At 39.6% G+C, this 18,276-nt stretch overlaps 1 protein-coding gene across 2 annotated transcripts in view; it reads left to right on the top strand.

Moving 5' to 3' along the window:
• LOC137646055 (myb-like protein X) overlaps window positions 1–18,276 on the top strand; it is a 318,901-nt gene that overhangs the window by 169,134 nt on the left and 131,491 nt on the right. For both annotated transcript variants that reach the window (XM_068379209.1, XM_068379210.1), the window contains exons 6-8: window positions 2,610–2,821; window positions 6,219–6,354; window positions 16,736–16,822. In XM_068379209.1, the coding sequence (XP_068235310.1) occupies window positions 2,610–2,821; window positions 6,219–6,354; window positions 16,736–16,822 (435 nt within the window). The remainder of the gene's footprint in view (window positions 1–2,609; window positions 2,822–6,218; window positions 6,355–16,735; window positions 16,823–18,276) is intronic.

Here is an 18,276-nt window from a genome sequence, read left to right as displayed (position 1 = left end):
CTCAAAGCCATGGCAGTGTTCTTGACCCTGAAGAGAGACTCTCCTCCGAGGTCGACCCACATCAGAGTAGTGTCAGACAGCACAGACGCAGTACACTACGTCAACAGGGGAGGATCCAAGTCACCCAACCTGAATCAGATCCTGGTCACTATCTTCGCCTGGGCAACAGAAGAGAACTGGTTCCTGTCAGCACCTCACCTAGCGGGAGGCCAGAATGTGAGAGCGGACTCACTATCCAGGACGGATCCACTGGAGTCAGAATGGTCTCTAGACATAATTTCATTCCGGTGGATACTCAGGCTCGTTCCAGGCCTCCAGGTAGATCTATTCGCAACTCAGATGAATCACTAACTTCCTTGTTATGTGACCCCAACCCTGGACCCTCGGGCTTATGCCATGGACGCATTACCCCGGGATTGGAACCATTAGAAGAAGATTTCCCTATCTCCCCCAGGGAATCTTCTAAAAACTTTTACACAAACTACGCTCCTTCCCGGGCGCAGTGGCTTTAGTACCACCTCACTGGCCAAGAACAGTTGGTTTCCTCTCTTCCTCGAGTTGAAACTCAGTCCCATCCGGATCCCGTTCCTCAAACTGACCCGAGTATCCAAACTCACTGTGTCAGATTACTCAAGGATAGCCAAAACTCTAACTTTGTGGACTACAGGAAGTTGGCAGCTCGTAGAGATGTGAACATTGAACCGGAAACGATCTCTTCATCGAATGGGACAAAAAGGGACTCGACAATTCGCCAATATGATTCGGCCGTTAACAACTAGTAGGTCCCCTGAGAGTGCAGACCATACTCGTATGTCCCCGCATTTAGCCATCTCTTTCTTGAGGTTCCTATTTGACAAAGGCCTAACAGTTAGCACTTTAACCACCATCAAGTCAGCTTTGAAGAAGATCTACCTTGTTGGGTTCAACATTAACCTAGCTGATTCCTATTTCTCATCAACCCCAAAAACATGTGCTAGGCTTCTACCTTCGGTTCGGCCACAAAAGGACTCTTGGTCTCTGAACGGTGTTCTCAAACTTGCGATGGACACGGACAATGAATCCTGCTCTTATATCACTCTTCTTAGGAAGACTTTATTTCTAACGGCTATGGCTTCAGGTGATGGAACATCAGAACTAGCAGCTCTCACGAAACCCGGAAAACATAGATTTCCTCCCTTCAGCCGAAGTACTCCTTTCCAGACAAAGCTTCCCTAGCTAAAAAATGAGGATCCGCAAAATAGGTGCTCCTCTCGGAAGATTATTCTTCATCCCCAGGATTTTTCTCCGTGTACAGTCACACTCTCAAGCCCCTTTTTAGCTAGAACTGCCACCCGCTCGTCTGGCTCCTTGGTTATCAGGGAACAAGGAGGTACTATTTCCATTCACGGTATCAGGCAACAAATCCTCTACTTCATTAAACATACTAATCCGGAATCATTTCCCCAGGCTCATGATATACGGACAGTAGATGCCTCCAACAATGATTTCCAGAACAGGGACTTTGATGATTTAAAAAAAAAAAAAAAAATATACGGGTTGGAAATCCCCTATGGTTGTCAAACGCCAATATCTAAAGATCTTACAGGCCCTTAAATACCCAACGATGGCAGAGGGGAGCCTTATCTCTCCCCATTAATCTCCTCTTCTTCCTTTCTTCCATCTCTTCTCTTCTCCCTCCTACCCGCCACTCACACCACGTCGCCGCTCTCCTTGGTAGTTCGTTAGCCCTATGATATTTGCCATGTTTAATTCCTATGGTTTAACTGTTATTGTAGTTACCGTTCCTTTAATGTTTAGATATACTTAGACATGTAAGGTTTGATGCCTTTTGCGATTCGACACTCGGTTGGTTCCTTGTCGTCATTATTATTTAACCTTACGTTCCCTATGTCATTTGGCTGGTTGGTAATTGGACGATTACTTTATTATATCATAGTATTGTCGTACATGGTGATTGTATTCTCCTCATTATGTTATTAATTTATTGGGCTTGGAAGGCATTCTCTGGTACTTTTTCGCCGGCCGTCACAGGTTCGACCCAGAAAAGGGATTTTGACGAAGGAAAAATCTATTTCTGGGGAGAGACCTGTGACGCCCGGCGAAACCCTTCCCGATGATTTTTGTACGGACCCACCCTTTCCTTGCCAAGCCATATGTTCTTGCAGAAGGATGACCTAGTGAGCGCGAGTGGTGGGTGTCGGTAGGGTAACCCAACTGTATTCTCTAGGGCCTGTCACGGCCCTCCCCCTTTGATGAAGGGATTATCTAAATGGAAGACAGCCTGTGAATAGTGTTTTACAAACGCCCTTGTTAGATATACGACACCAACAAGGTGCTCGCGCGAGGGTTGTAACCTCTGCATTCCATGCTTTTAATTTTCTCTGGTATATTTGGAAGATTTATATCAGAAAAAGTACAAAGAAGGACTTTTCGCCGGGCGTCACAGGTCTCTCCCCAGAAATAGATTTTTCCTTCGTCAAAATCCCTTTTTTAAATTTCCATATTAGTTTTACAACAACATTTTATATTTCTCAGATGATATTTGTAAGACATGAGTATTTTTTTTATTTTCTATTTTTTTTACATCTAATTATTTGTGTTCATTGCAGAAGATAAAGAAAACATTTCCCCAGAATCTATGATGCTCAAAAAAAGAAAATCCATGAAACAAGTTACTAATATGAAAAAGCGGCTAAAACATAATGAGACTGTGACCAGAATTCCAAAATTACTGCAACAGCAATTTTCAGGCTCAGAAGCAAGTGATTCAACTGATTATAGCATCAATGTAATTCAATCACCAGGGACTTTGGCTTATAAGGTAATTATTAATTTTCCGCATAAGTCTTTTTAGATTTAACTATACAATAAATGAAATTTGACGTTTTTGTTCTTATGCTTCATACAAACCATCGTCTTTCAATAATAATCATTATTATTATTATTATTATTATTATTATTATTATTATTATTATTATTATTATTATGCAAGCTACAAACCTAATTTGAAAAGCAGGATACTATAAGCCTAAGGACTTCAACAGTGAAAATTAGTTCAGTGAGGAAGGAAATACAGAAATAAATAAACTACAAGATAAATACAGTAGTGAACAATTAAAATGAAATATTTTAGGGACAATAACAACACTAAAATAGATCTTTCATATATTAAATATAAAAACTTCAAAATAAAAAAGAAGAGAACTAAGATAGAATAGTGTGCCTGAGTATACCCTGCATGAGCACTCTATCCCAAGAAAGTACAAGACCATGGTACAGAGGCTATGGCACTACCCAAGACTAGAGAATAATTATTTGATTTTAGAGTGTCCTCCTCGAAGAGATGCATACCATACTTAAAGTGTCTTCTACCCATAGCAAGAGGAATTTAGCCACTGAACAACTACAGGCAGTAGCTAATCCTGGAATGAAAAAGTCTTATTTAGTAATAATTTAGTAATTGCAGTGTTGTCATGTGTATGAGGACAGGGGAAAATGTAGAAATAATGGGACATACTTCAGTGCACGTATAGGCAAAAAATAAAAAAAAGAGCCATAACCAGAGAGAGGGATCCCATTTAGTATTGTCTGGCCAGTCAAATGACCTAATAACTCCCAATGGGAACTGGAATTGGTCATTAAAGTAGGATAACAAGCAATTATTCAGCTGGGGAGGGTGCGGGGTGAGAAGCCCTGCCTCCTTACCAGCTGCAGAGTCTTCACTTTTGTTTTGGCAGCTGTTGTGTATTGATCTATATACAGATCCTGGCAAACATTAATTTTCCTTCTCTTTTCAGGATATTGATATTGCTTATTTATGAAGTGGAATCAAGAAGCTTTTGTGTGTCGGTGGGAGGGTGGACTCTGCAGCTGGTTTTGGCTAAATCCACACTCACCCCATCCTAGTGTGGATAATTGTGTGCAGGCATCCTCATGTACTGAATGTAGGTCGTGGCTTCCAGTGCAATGACAGGCCTGCGCCGTGAAGGAGAAGTGTGTGAAGCATTCGTTGAGGTCACACTGGCAATGCTTACTAAGACTCCTGTGAAGTCTTTTGCGGCTTCTATTTTTTTGGTTGTTGCGGCTACTGTGGTCACCCCTGGATCAGCCCTTGGCAAGTTTTTTAAAGATTCATTAGTGTGTTGGAAACCCTTAGTGTTTGCTGATCCCCTTCGGAGGCTGGAAACTTAGAGCCCTTGAATTACGTACAGGCTGCTGACAACGAGTTTGACCAAAGGAAGTTGTGGGCAAAGTTTTCACGTAGGTCCTACATTAGTTTAAGGTTGTTGGTAGCTAAGGTTTTTCCTGATCCCTTCTGTGCAATTACATGTCTCGTGTGTCCCCAGTGATGCTAGTGGTGAAGGACTGGGTAGGTCTCCTAGTGTCAGGGAGCCTGATCGTTCATCCTAAGTTTAACCCCTTCACTATGAGGCAGCATATCCACCTCAATTTATGTATGAGATTTGTCATCGTCGGATATACATGCTCACTTACCATATAATAACCTACATTTCCATGTATATTTTTATTACTGCTACTTTGTCCTATGGTGGCTGTTCAATTAGTTGTGTAGCCAGCATGCCTCCTGCACAAGGCAAAAAGGATCTTGTCTATGGTACCTTATAGAAGTCAGTCTGGAATGAATAGCAGAATAAATTGGTCTCCATTTTTTCTGGCTTCCTCTTGGGAACAAAGCTGTCGAAATGTTACATGGTGGATCTGAATTGATGCTGGTAAGTTACAATTTTGAGCTCTATTTTTAAATCCTAAAGAAGTATACCCTCCATCCTCCTAAAGGATGATCAAATTTATACCAACCCATTGATCATCATACACCAGGTATATCATTCCAAACTGATTTCCTCTAGAAGAGTTTCTTTAGTTGACCATGTACAATTCAACTTGGACAGGCCATGCTCTATCTGTCTTGTCATCCTTTTGAGGCAGATAGAAGGTTGCCAGAGTCATCTCCTTTGTTCCTGTATGGGACCAGGCAGACTGACATTTCCAGGAAAAAGAAAGCACCACCCAGTTCGGTTTTAGGGAACTTTCGACTAACCATGTAGCGAGTCTCCCTATTTAAATGACAAAGGTTTGTATTTTGTATAGGAGCAAATCATAATTTGTTTTTTCCTAGCTATGCAAACCTGTGTCCTTTATGTGAAACTTCCCTTCTCAACCACTCTTCTCAGTCTTGAGCCAAAAGGTCAAAGTGATATTCTTCTGACTGGTGGTGGGCCTCGGCTACTCTTCCGCTTTTACCACCTTTCATTGCGGTAATTACCTTGTTAAAGAATTCAACACCTGTTCCAGCTTGGTTTGAAATCAGTGCCCTATGTTAAGAAGTCGAGTTTGTGTAGATAGAAAAAAAAATTTCTTTAAAAGTTTGTACTTTAAAAATACAAATTACTTAGAATATTTTGTTTTTGGATGAAATTTATCTCTCCATCACATACCCACCTCCAATAAAGTAACATAGTCACCATGCTGACTACAAGGTGTGATTCATTTGTATAGAATATAATTTTGATAATAAAGTAAATTATTTAAATACTATTCAACTAACACCTTCCTTCCCACTTAGGGTTTTTATGCTATGTACAGAGCTACCTTACTATGATTATATGAAGTTCTGAGAAGTTTATATGCTTATGGTAGGTTCGTTCATTGATATATCCTATCGGGTCTAATGAGGATCACAAGGATGTGGAGATGGGAAAGAGAGGGAGAGATTATTTTATATGTTAAGAGTATTTTAATAAGGAATTTTACTAGTAAAATTGTTTCCTGCTTTGGTTTTGGGGCAGTCAGATTATTCTTCATTGCATTAGGTAACAGAGATCCTGCAAGTTGGGGGTTAAATGAATGAAATAATTCCTTATTGCAAATTAAAGTCCATAACAGGTCTTGATTTTGCTGTCCTGTGTACTTGAGTAAAGATTAAAAGTGTTGACTGCACCGTGTGGTAAAGGGGAATGGATTTAAAGGTCTCGGCTTACAACCTAGTCCTAACTTTATCCATTTGCTAGTTTTGTACCTTTGTATCTATTTTTGTGATTTAGTGGGTTACAACTAATAATAGATTCACTTTCTTCTTGTTCCCTTGCATGTGGTTTATGCTTGCTGCTATGGAAATCTGCTTTTGGATCTTTTTCTATTATTCTCCAATCTCTATATTTTTTATTTCATTTATTCTATCAGCTTTAAATTCATTTCAGAAAGAGCTGTATCAGATTGTTCAAAGATCTTATGATAGTTGGGTGCAATGTGACAGTTGCAGTAAATGGAGGAAGCTTCCACCTAACGTAGATCCAGCAAGTTTGCCACCAAAATGGACATGTGAGGTTAATTATAGTAAGTAGAGTGTGTTTGTAATTTTGTTGAATTTCTACAGTAAACTACTGTAATTCAATGTTTACTCAGTAATATATATAAATATATATATATATATATATATATATATATATATATATATATATATATATATATTATATACACACACGTGTATATACATACACGAAGTAGGGTCCCGAATTATGGAAGAATTAGGGCAATCAACAGCCCTGCATAGATATAAAATTGCATATTTCAAAACACATAACGGAAATAATTCCATTAGGGCCATGGCAAACAATAACTTACCTATTCAAACGTTTTTACTACCCTTTGTCAATACTTTCTATGTACTATACTGTATTTTTTCTAATATTGAATTGTTCATATAAATAAATGAAACTAAAATGTTTTGAAATTTTAATAACTTGAAAAAGGTTGAAATTGCAAATGCTTATATATCCCCTTATAACACGACCTAAAATAAGGAAAAATTCAATGAATTTGTCATATCCGCTGTATAAGACGACTGGTGAACAGCAAAACCATCACTGCTAAGGCTAGCTTTTGTATCTTTGAAAAACAAAAATTAATGAAAAAAACCCATTTTATATCGGGTTCCCTCAACATGCCATTGATACTTCACCCTTACCAATGTTAAGTACCATAGTTTGTTTTGGCAGCTTTTGACAGTACCGGGCATTTGTTCTGTTTCCAATATGGTGGTTTTTAGTTTTGGAAGCGATTGTCCGGCCGAGGTATCGGCAGCCATTTTGGGTTATGTTCGCTTCGGTAAATATTCTAGTTAATTTTGCCCATCTGGTACTCTGTCATCTAGGTTATATCACTTACGTTTTATGGCCTTTTAGTGTTATCATTAATTTTTACTATGGTATTTATTGGCTTGCAAGTCCAATTTGGACCTACGAAGAATAGCGATTTAAAGAATAGCGAATTAAAGTTTAGCGATTTAGTCTGTTAGTTTGTACTCGCCTCAGAGGCTTCAATTTAGACTATATCCATGTTTATTTGTTACGTTGTCGTTATTCTTCGTTCTTGGTTATTACTAAGAAAAGCAATCAATTTTATTAATGTTCTTGTTTTATTGTGTGATGTTAGTTTTTTTTTTTTTCTTTTTTTTTTTTTTATTATTATGTAACCTTGAGAGCGAAAACAGAGACTGCTCGTTCCCTGTTCTACAGATATGAGTTATCCCTTCTCTCGTTTTCTTTGTTAGCTCGAGTAAGAGAGGTGAATTTCCCGTTCTCCGTTTTTATACGATCACGAGTTATTCAGGCCTCCTCTTAGTATCAGAGTTGATGATAGTACGTTTAATATTATAAACGTTTTTATTGATGTGGTTACTGTTAATATAGCTAACACTATTAATAGGTACGTTAGTGTATGAGTCATTAATTGGGGTCGTTTTATACCGACACCCTTAGCTCCGTGAGTTATGCTTAGCTCCGCCTTGAGTTATGCTCCGCTATATGGATACTCATTGGGTGAGAACTAGTTAACGTTCAGGAGCAGATTTTTGGAGTGCAACGGTGAAATCCGGCACTCGGACTCCGGCTGAAGCCTTTTACACACGAACCTTTGTCATGTTTGATCATAATTACACCGTTACGGCCGGCTTCACGGGAGATAACACAATCATTCATTGAGGTTAATGTTATCGTACCGGGAACGGTCACGATATCACGGTGACGGGCCTTTGCTACCGGATCTCCGGTACAAACAGAGATCAAGCAGACGGCCAGAACCGGAGTTAACAATGTGATACCGATGAAGACTTCACAGTTTCATCATTACGGTCCCTTTTTCATCGAATCTCCGGCTTCACTGGAGATAACACAAACATTCAGTATTAGAGAATGTTATCGTACCGCTGAGGATCACGTTTTCACGATGACGGACCTTTGTCACTAGTTCTCCGTTACAAACAGAGATCAATCAGACGATCAGAATCAGGGTATGAACCCTTTTTCATGAATAATCACAATATCGTTATTACGATCCTTTTCATCGAATCTCCGGCTTAACCGGATATCGTACAGGCGATCAGCATTGAGGTTAATATTAGTTTTCCTCTGGTGTTCACGTTGTCACTATGACGGACCTTTGTACCGGGGATTGTTACCGGAGCTCTGGTACAGACAGAGATCACTCAGACCACGGGTGGCCAATCTCTTGTTTTTGCTGTAAAGGAAAGGATTTAACATGAATACAAAGTAAACTGTACTTACTTTAATGACACTTTGAATTTGCGTTGGTAATATTCATTAGTTATTCTTGAAAGTCCAAATAAAAATATATGAACATAACTATGCCTATATTTATGCATATATTTAATTCTAACTAGGTATAAATATGGATAAATATCCATACAACATCGTGTTCAAATAGAAATAAATTGATTATGCCTATATTTATGCATTTTCAATTCTAACTATGCCTAAATATGAATAAATATCCATACAACATAGTGTTCAAATAGAAATAAATTGATTGTGCTTATATTTGTGCATATTCAATTCTAACTATACCTAAATATGAATAAATATTCATACAACATCGTGTTCAAATAGAAATAAATTGATTATGCCTATATTTATGCATATTCAATTCTAACTATGCCTAAATATGAATAAATATCCATACAACATAGTGTTCAAATAGAAATAAGTTTCCACTCAGTACTGGGAACCAAACGTTGGCCCCTTCTAATGAAGGGCCGGGTCGAGACTAACCATGCCATGAGAGGCTATCTACTGTTCCTTGAAACTCTGGTCGTGAACAGATGAATCAATAGAATACTAATAGCCAGTAAATAATGTTAGACCCGGTTCTGAACGTCTGAGTCAGGGGTGGCCAACCTGTGGCGGATGCGCCAACAGTGTCACATTTCATGAATACAAGTGTCGAACTATACCCCAAAAGATAGTACATTAAATGATTTTTCTTTAAAATTGATTTTTATGAGTTATACAGCTGATCCCAGCCTGTGAATAGGATCACTAACCAAAGTTCAAGGAACATCCAGACTTATGTCCCCTTTCTTTTACAGAAGGTTCGCCTACATGGTTCCCGTCAGGATGATGATGAATCTCTCTGGCCTGCAAGAGAGGCTCTCCGCCCTTGGTTATCAAGGTTGGGAAGAAATGCTCCATCTAGAGGTCCCTATCTCCTCAGAGTGTCCTCTCTAAGGTTGGACGACGACCCCATGGACGGGCAGGTAGGTGGGGATGAATTTTGAGCCTTCAGCTTTGCAATTACCTATGTCACCGACCTAGGACCCTTAATGGATCCTGATGTTCATGTTACCCTGCATAAACCGTGACTGCTAAAAGCAACACATTCTAGGGAAAACCAAGGGGCTATGACGGAGCTCAAAAGTATGGTAGTGAGTCAGATCCGTTCAGGAACTCAGAAGTTTCCCCCTACAGCCCCAGGCATATCGAAGTAACCTCCTTCGATAAAAACAACGCATAGAGATTTGCCTTACATGTTCCATATATAGATGGTACCATAAATCTGGATGGCATAGACGTCCTCCCTCTGGGGGACCTAGAATTTACTCCCAGGTACTAGAATTCCCGTTCAACGGATTCGTTCGATTGAAAGAGATTGCCTTGGTTAGGTTAGACAAGGTACCGAAGGTAACAGTATTATTTCCTAAAGGGCAGGCCCGATCTGTCTGGACCAGGATGTTGTCAGTCTGGGGGGTACGATAATTCCAAGATCTGCCCTTCCAATTCGACCTACACGTTTGATGGTCTGATCGGGTTAGTTGTGGGAAATACGTTCTGTCTGAGGCCTCTATCAGACAGGAATCGATAGTCGGTTACCCACTCGTCATCACAGCCTCCCTCTGATTCGACGTCTATGCATCCAAATCCCCCTCATCAGGTGGTCTACCTCACTGATTCACCAGGTACACAGCCCAACCCCGTTGGGATGTTTTACCTGCATACAGCCCTAGATCCGAACCCTCAGGCTCCTCTCGTGGACACCAGAGAGGAAGCTACAGGAGTAGAAGACAGTCTCGACATCGAGACGGACCTAGAAAAAAGGGGGCTCGGAGAAGGAAAGTACCTAGATTCACCCCCTCACAACGCGGTGGTCCCGGTAGGGGGTAGACTTTACCACTTTTGAGACCATTGGACCTTCGGTCTGTGGGCTCATAGCATAATCTCTAAAGGTTTGAGGTGAAAATGGCCACAAGGTCCTCCTCCTCCACCAGTGACCTTCTCCCAGAAATCCACTCCCATCCTGGGAGAGTACACCACAGGGTTACTCAAGAAGAAGCAATCAAACGGGATCGATCACTGAAGTTCCAAAGCCACCTGTTCACAATTCCGAAAAGGCTTGGCGGCATTGAGAGTGGACCTGGACTTGTCAAGCTAAACTTACATTCTCTGCGACAAGTTCCGGATGTTGACTATCTCTCAGGTACGGACCTTACTTCCCTGTAGGACCGTCACCACCTCTGTCGATCTTACCGACGACTATTATCTTGCGCCTTTAGCTCGAAACTTCTCTTCTTATCTGGGTTTCCGCCTAAGCAGGAAAGCCTTTGTGTTCAAGACATGCCCTTTGGCCTCAACATTGATCTCAGGATATTCACGAAACTGGGAGAGAGAGTGTTAGAACAACTCAGGAACCAAGAGATACAGATCATTGCTTATCTGGCCGGTTGGCTCATTTGGGCCCGGCCGGTCATAGAAGGCAACAGAGCTACGAAGGAATTATTTCAATTTCTCGACAACCTGTGATTTCGGGTCAATCTCCAAAAAATCTCGCCTGCAACCATCAGTCCGCTTAGAATGGTTAGCCATTCAGTGGGACCTTTCGAAGCACACGTTGTCTCTCCCTTCCAAAAGGTAAGAGGAATAGTTTCCAAGATCAAAAAAAAAAAAAAAAAAAAAAATTTCTCAAACACAAACAGGTGTCTGAAGAGCCTTAGAAAGTATCCTCGGACTTTTCCAATTCACTTCAGTAACAGATCTAATAAAAGCCAAACTCAAAGACATCAATCGAGTTTGGAGAAAGAGAGCTACAGTACCTATAAGAGACATGGTCTCGAAGGTCCCCTCTGTCTTGAAAATGAGACTACGCCCATGGTCCGAACCGAAGGACCTCTCCAAATTGGTTCCTCTACAATTCCCACCTCCACAAGTGACATTCCATACAGCCGCGTCTCTAAGTGGATGGGGGGGATTACTCCGAACATCAGATGTTTCAGGTTCTTGGTCACTCTCCATGAAACAGTCCCATATCATTGTTCTCAAAGCCATGGCAGTGTTCTTGACCCTGAAGAGAGACTCTCCTCCGAGGTCGACCCACATCAGAGTAGTGTCAGACAGCACAGACGCAGTACACTACGTCAACAGGGGAGGATCCAAGTCACCCAACCTGAATCAGATCCTGGTCACTATCTTCGCCTGTGCAACAGAAGAGAACTGGTTCCTGTCAGCACCTCACCTAGCGGGAGGCCAGAATGTGAGAGCGGACTCACTATCCAGGACGGATCCACTGGAGTCAGAATGGTCTCTAGACATAATTTCATTCCGGTGGATACTCAGGCTCGTTCCAGGCCTCCAGGTAGATCTATTCGCAACTCAGATGAATCACTAACTTCCTTGTTATGTGACCCCAACCCTGGACCCTCGGGCTTATGCCATGGACGCATTACCCCGGGATTGGAACCATTAGAAGAAGATTTCCCTATCTCCCCCAGGGAATCTTCTAAAAACTTTTACACAAACTACGCTCCTTCCGGGGCGCAGTGGCTTTAGTACCACCTCACTGGCCAAGAACAGTTGGTTTCCTCTCCTCCTCGAGTTGAAACTCAGTCCCATCCGGATCCCGTTCCTCAAACTGACCCGAGTATCCAAACTCACTGTGTCAGATTACTCAAAGATAGCCAAAACTCTAACTTTGTGGACTACAGGAAGTTGGCAGCTCGTAGAGATGCGAACATTGAACCGGAAACGATCTCTTCATCGAATGGGACAAAAAAGGGACTCGACAATTCGCCAATATGATTCGGCCGTTAACAACTAGTAGGTCCCCTAAGAGTGCAGACCATACTCGTATGTCCCCGCATTTAGCCATCTCTTTCTTGAGGTTCCTATTTGACAAAGGCCTAACAGTTAGCACTTTAACCACCATCAAGTCAGCTTTGAAGAAGATCTTCCTTGTTGGGTTCAACATTAACCTAGCTGATTCCTATTTCTCATCAATCCCAAAAACATGTGCTAGGCTTCGACCTTCGGTTCGGCCACAAAAGGACTCTTGGTCTCTGAACGGTGTTCTCAAACTTGCGATGGACACGGACAATGAATCCTGCTCTTATATCACTCTTCTTAGGAAGACTTTATTTCTAACGGCTATGGCCTCAGGTGATGGAACATCAGAACTAGCAGCTCTCACGAAACCCGGAAAACATAGATTTCCTCCCTTCAGCCGAAGTACTCCTTTTCCAGACAAAGCTTCCCTAGCTAAAAAATGAGGATCCGCAAAATAGGTGCTCCTCTCGGAAGATTATTCTTCATCCCCAGGATTTTTCTCCGTGTACAGTCACACTCTCAAGCCCCTTTTTAGCTAGAACTGCCACCCGCTCGTCTGGCCCCTTGGTTATCAGGGAACAAGGAGGTACTATTTCCATTCACGGTATCAGGCAACAAATCCTCTACTACATTAAACATACTAATCCGGAATCATTTCCCCAGGCTCATGATATACGGACAGTAAATGCCTCCAACAATGACTTCCAGAATAGGGACTTTGATGATTTTAAAAAATATACGGGTTGGAAATCCCCTATGGTTGTCAAACGCCAATATCTAAAGATCTTACAGGCCCTTAAATACCCGACGATGGCAGAGGGGAGCCTTATCTCTCCCCATTAATCTCCTCTTCTTCCTTTCTTCCATCTCTTCTCTTCTCCCTCCTACCCACCACTCACACCACGTCGCCGCTCTCCTTGGTAGTTCGTTAGCCCTATGATATTTGCCATGTTTAATTCCTATGGTTTAACTGTTATTGTAGTTACCGTTCCTTTAATGTTTAGATATACTTAGACATGTAAGGTTTGATGACTTTTGCGATTCGACACTCAGTTGGTTCCTTGTCGTCATTATTATTTAACCTTACGTTCCCTATGTCATTTGGCTGGTTGGTAATTGGACGATTACTTTATTATATCATAGTATTGTCGTACATGGTGATTGTATTCTCCTCATTATGTTATTATTTTATTGGGCTTGGAAGGTATTCTCTGGTACCTTTTCGCCGGACGTCACAGGTCGACCCAGAAAAGGGATTTTGACGAAGGAAAAATCTATTTCTGGGGAGAGACCTGTGACGCCCGGCGAAACCCTTCCCGATTATTTTTGTATGGACCCACCCTTTTTCCTTGCCAAGCCATATGTTCTTGCAGAAGGATGACCTGGTGAGCGCGAGTGGTAGGTGTCGGTAGGGTATCCCAACTGTATTCTCTAGGGCCTGTCACGGCCCTCCCCCTTTGATGAAGGGATTATCTAAATGGGAGACAGCCTGTGAATAGTGTTTTACAAACGCCCTTTTTAGATATACGACACCAACAAGGTGCTCGCGCGAGGGTTGTAACCTCTGCATTCCATGCTTTTAATTTTCTCTGGTATATTTGGAAGATTTATATCAGAAAAAGTACAAAGAAGGACTTTTTCGCCGGGCGTCACAGGTCTCTCCCCAGAAATAGATTTTTCCTTCGTCAAAATCCCTTTTATATCGGGTTCCCTCAACATGCCAAAAAAAAAAACACCATCTGAATTGAAAACCATTGTTTTTTTCTTTTACATTCATTTATCTTTGGTCATAACAAACAACCGAACTCATTTACACATCTGTGTTAAGGTTAGATTTTTGCAGCAACAGCTATCTTACCAAGTATTGATTATACTGTATAATGATTTTGTCATTATTAATGTTTTTCTTAATTTTTCTTAGAACTTTGAAATAAATGAAATGAATGCAATTAATATATTTTTCTTAAACTGAAACCTTTTGTTTGTTTACTATATGTTTCATTGTCGATCATAATGAACCAACAAACGCACTATACAAGTGATCAAAGTAATAACTAATGATATTTGGAGCTTTTTGTAAATACTTACTGTATCCATATAAATTCCTACATACGTAGCAAAACAGAAAAACCATTATTTCTGGGGCGGCCTGTGACGGCCGGTGAAGTCCTTCTTTGTACTTATTCTAATATAAATCTCCCAAATATACTAGAGAAAGATAAAAGCATGGAATGCAGAGGTTACAACCCTTGCGCGAACACCTTGTAGGTGTCGTGTATTTAACAAAAGGCGTGCGAAAACCACTATTCACAGGCTGTCTTCCATTTAGATAATCCCTTCATCAAAAGGGAGGGCCGTGACAGGCCCTAGAGAACACAGTTGAACTACCCCACCGACACCTACCACGCGCGCCCTCTAGGACATCCTTCTGTTTTGGACTTGCCCGCAAAGTTGAATTTTTTTGCACAGTGTTTTTTTGAAGTGTTTGTCGTTAATCCAACATGACTGACGTTGCTACTTCACCTACCAATGTTAAGTACCCTAGTTTGTTTTGACAGCTTATTGCAGTACTGGGCATTTGTTCTGTTTCCAGTATTGTGGTTTTAATTTTGGAAACGATTGGCCTGCCTCGGTATCGGCAGCCATTTTGGGTTGTGTTCGCTTCGGTAAATTTTCAAGTTATTATTGCCCATCTGGTACTCTGTCATTTAGGTTATATCACTTACGTTTTATGACCAATTTTATTATCATTGTTTATTATTAGTTTTTACTATGGTATTTATTTGCTAGCAAGTCCAATTTGGACCTACGAAGAATAGCGATTTAGTCTTTGTTTAGATTTGTACTCGCCTCAGGATGCGCGATTTAGACTAAATCTTTGTTTATTTGTTACGTTGTCACAGGGAAACCATTATATCTCCATTTAATCAACAATAGAAAACTTCCGCTGAGGCCATTATGATAATTTACGATAATTCTAAACTGTTACGAACTATAATTGTCCATTCCATATCCAAAATACTTTCCCTAACTTCAGTTATAATTCAGTCATTTTGACTGTACCCCAAGTATGGAGCGATCTGAAAAAAAAAATAATAGAGTGGTTTTTAAAGTCTTAGAACAATTGGGGTTACTGCTATAACGTTCGATGTGGCAAAGATGGTGCGAGACTGATAATCTGATATGTTACTTTGCCCTTTATGGGCAATTCGTCTTTACTTAAAGCGTACATATCATGGGCCTTCAATAAAACAGAATCTTTTCCTCAGTACTGGCAGGATGTAGGAAGTAACTAAAAACACCATGTCTTTCTGACCTTGGGTAACCATCATGCAAGCGTACTCATAGGTCTCTAGATACCTTTCCCATTGGAATTGTGGTAGCTGCCCAGTAATTAGTGTATTGAACCAGTCCGTACAGGACGAATACCATAGTGCCTAAGTTAACAGTTTTACCCCGTAATTTTTTTTTGTTAAAGTAGAATGCCTCGCCTTCTTTTCCTCTATCTTTGTCATCACCCTTTCTTTGAATCATCAAGTTCAATGTTACTGATGGTTGTACACTTATGCAGGTAAGCTCACTAGTTACGGGTAGTTTTTTTTCTCATAAGGAGAAGTGTTGTCTTCACGTTCCTTTTAAGGGGATCGGGATTAATCTGCAAATCTTCCATTACAATACTCTCTTTGCAGTCTCTGCCATTCACAGACGAGAGCATATCATCTAACATGGGCCGTGACCCATTATGACCTATTCATGGGCCATGGGATGGAAGGGTTACATGCATGTTTTTCATTTCACTGGACTGAGCACATCCACCCTAGGTTGTTGGTTAGCCAGATTGGCAACGGTTCTTCCCCCACTCAAGACTCCCTTATTAAATGACGAAGGTTTGTTTTTGCGGAGAAACAAAAAACAAATTTTGAAAATACATTTGTATTTTCCTAGCTATACATACCTGAGTCATTAAAGTTTTATTTCCACCTGCATCTACCCCTCAAATTCCAGCTAGATTTAGTGTGATTCCCTGCCACAAGCCACAGCCTGTCGACCTGACACATGGGCAAGTAGGTCATGCTCTTTTGGTTGTCAGATCCTCAATGAGTCTTACCAGGTTTCGCTCTGGAATACTTTATACCCTTATTATGTGACTCAAGTTTGTATAGCTAGGAAAAATATAAGTTCTTTTTAAAATTTGTGATTTTACAGTAGGTTACTCTAATGGATAAGCTTTCAATATTTATTTTAGTATACAATGGATTTATATTTTTGAACTATTTTATAAATGAATGAGATATACAACATGTGATTATTTTTTTTTTAATTTCCAGATGAAAATCAAAATACTTGCTCTGCACCAGAAGAGGATTGGAATAAGGAGAATGTATATGTATACAATGGATTCATTGTAGGCTCAGGTGAGAATCTGAATATACTATTTATGTAGTGAACAGTTTTAGATATGAATGGGAAGCTTAGAATTTTTAAAAAGCTACTTTTTTATGAAATTACTGCTCTGAGAAACAGTTTAACACCCGCAAAAAGAGAAAATCCTCATAAGATTAGTACCTTTGGGTCAATGAACTCTAGGTCCCCTAACCAACTAACCACTTACTACAGCAGTCACCTAACACCGCAAATAATGCATTACATTATTTTTGAGTAGTCTACTAGTTGTACAGTGAGTTTTATTTTAGTATTTGTTTAATAAAGTAATGTACAAATTTGTATTCATGCATACATTAATAAACTCCTAAATCATTTAAACCACTAAATAAACTACAGGTATACCTCCTCTTATGTCGGTAATTGGTTCCAGGAGAGGCAACTTAAGTTGATAAACGACTTGAGTTGAATTTGCTTGTCACTAGGCTAAACCACAAATAACCATTCCCAGTTTGTATTTTGTTTATAAATGCAATTTGAATCATATATGGGTAATAAGAATCTATTTAAGCCTACAAACAAACAAATTTAATGTTTAAATTAGTACTGAAAAAGATTATCTAATTTTACAAATAAATGTGCATCAATACTTTCAAAGGTAGATTTTTACAATTTAGCATGTTTACCGTACATTGCATGCTCTTTATTTGTGAATGTGGTTTGCTCTAAGATAATATAGAATAGAAAGATTTGTTAAGGTTAAATAGTAGATTAAGTGATTGAAATTACAGAATATTAGCTGAAGGAATCTTAGGAAACAAGGGCCACTGATCAAGGCGCAAGCATGTGTGCCGACTGCCGAATCAACCGAAAGTAATTGATTAGTGTTGGAAACAATAGTGGTCAATATCAGAACAATAAAAAAATTTTAATTATATTTTATTTGTAAATAAAATAGTGGAAGAATTCAAACGTGTAAATAATGAAAATAAATTCTATTTGGGTAAATAAATAACAGCAAATAATATCAATATATCTGAGAACTTTCATTAGAGTTCATCTCTTCTTTTTTTTCTTTTTATTTTTTACGGTGACCTATTCTCAACAGTGTAGCTCTAAAACAGCTGACAATGTGTACACTATCAGAGCTGTCCTTGCATATATAGATTTCAATTTTATTAAAAACATCTTACAATATATTGCTCAAATACCATTATGTTATAGATGATCAGTGTTTTAATAGTTTACTATAAGCTATTAACATTACTAGTTATTATTTGAATTTGTAAATGCGGTTATTTGCTCATTGCGTTTTGCCTTAGAAGTAGTGGTAGCAAAATAGTGTTTTCTTTCTGGGTGTATTATGTAAGAAAACATGATATAGAAATCATTTTATTTTGTTGATGTTACTTACGTTGTTTTTCTAATGATACATAAAACAAAACAATATTTGTAATATTTACATATAAAGTTTACTATTTGTTAC

Source organism: Palaemon carinicauda, chromosome 8, assembly GCF_036898095.1.
Source record: "Palaemon carinicauda isolate YSFRI2023 chromosome 8, ASM3689809v2, whole genome shotgun sequence".
Classification (NCBI taxonomy): Eukaryota; Metazoa; Arthropoda; class Malacostraca; order Decapoda; family Palaemonidae; genus Palaemon; species Palaemon carinicauda.
This window is presented reverse-complemented; position numbering and strand designations above follow the sequence as displayed.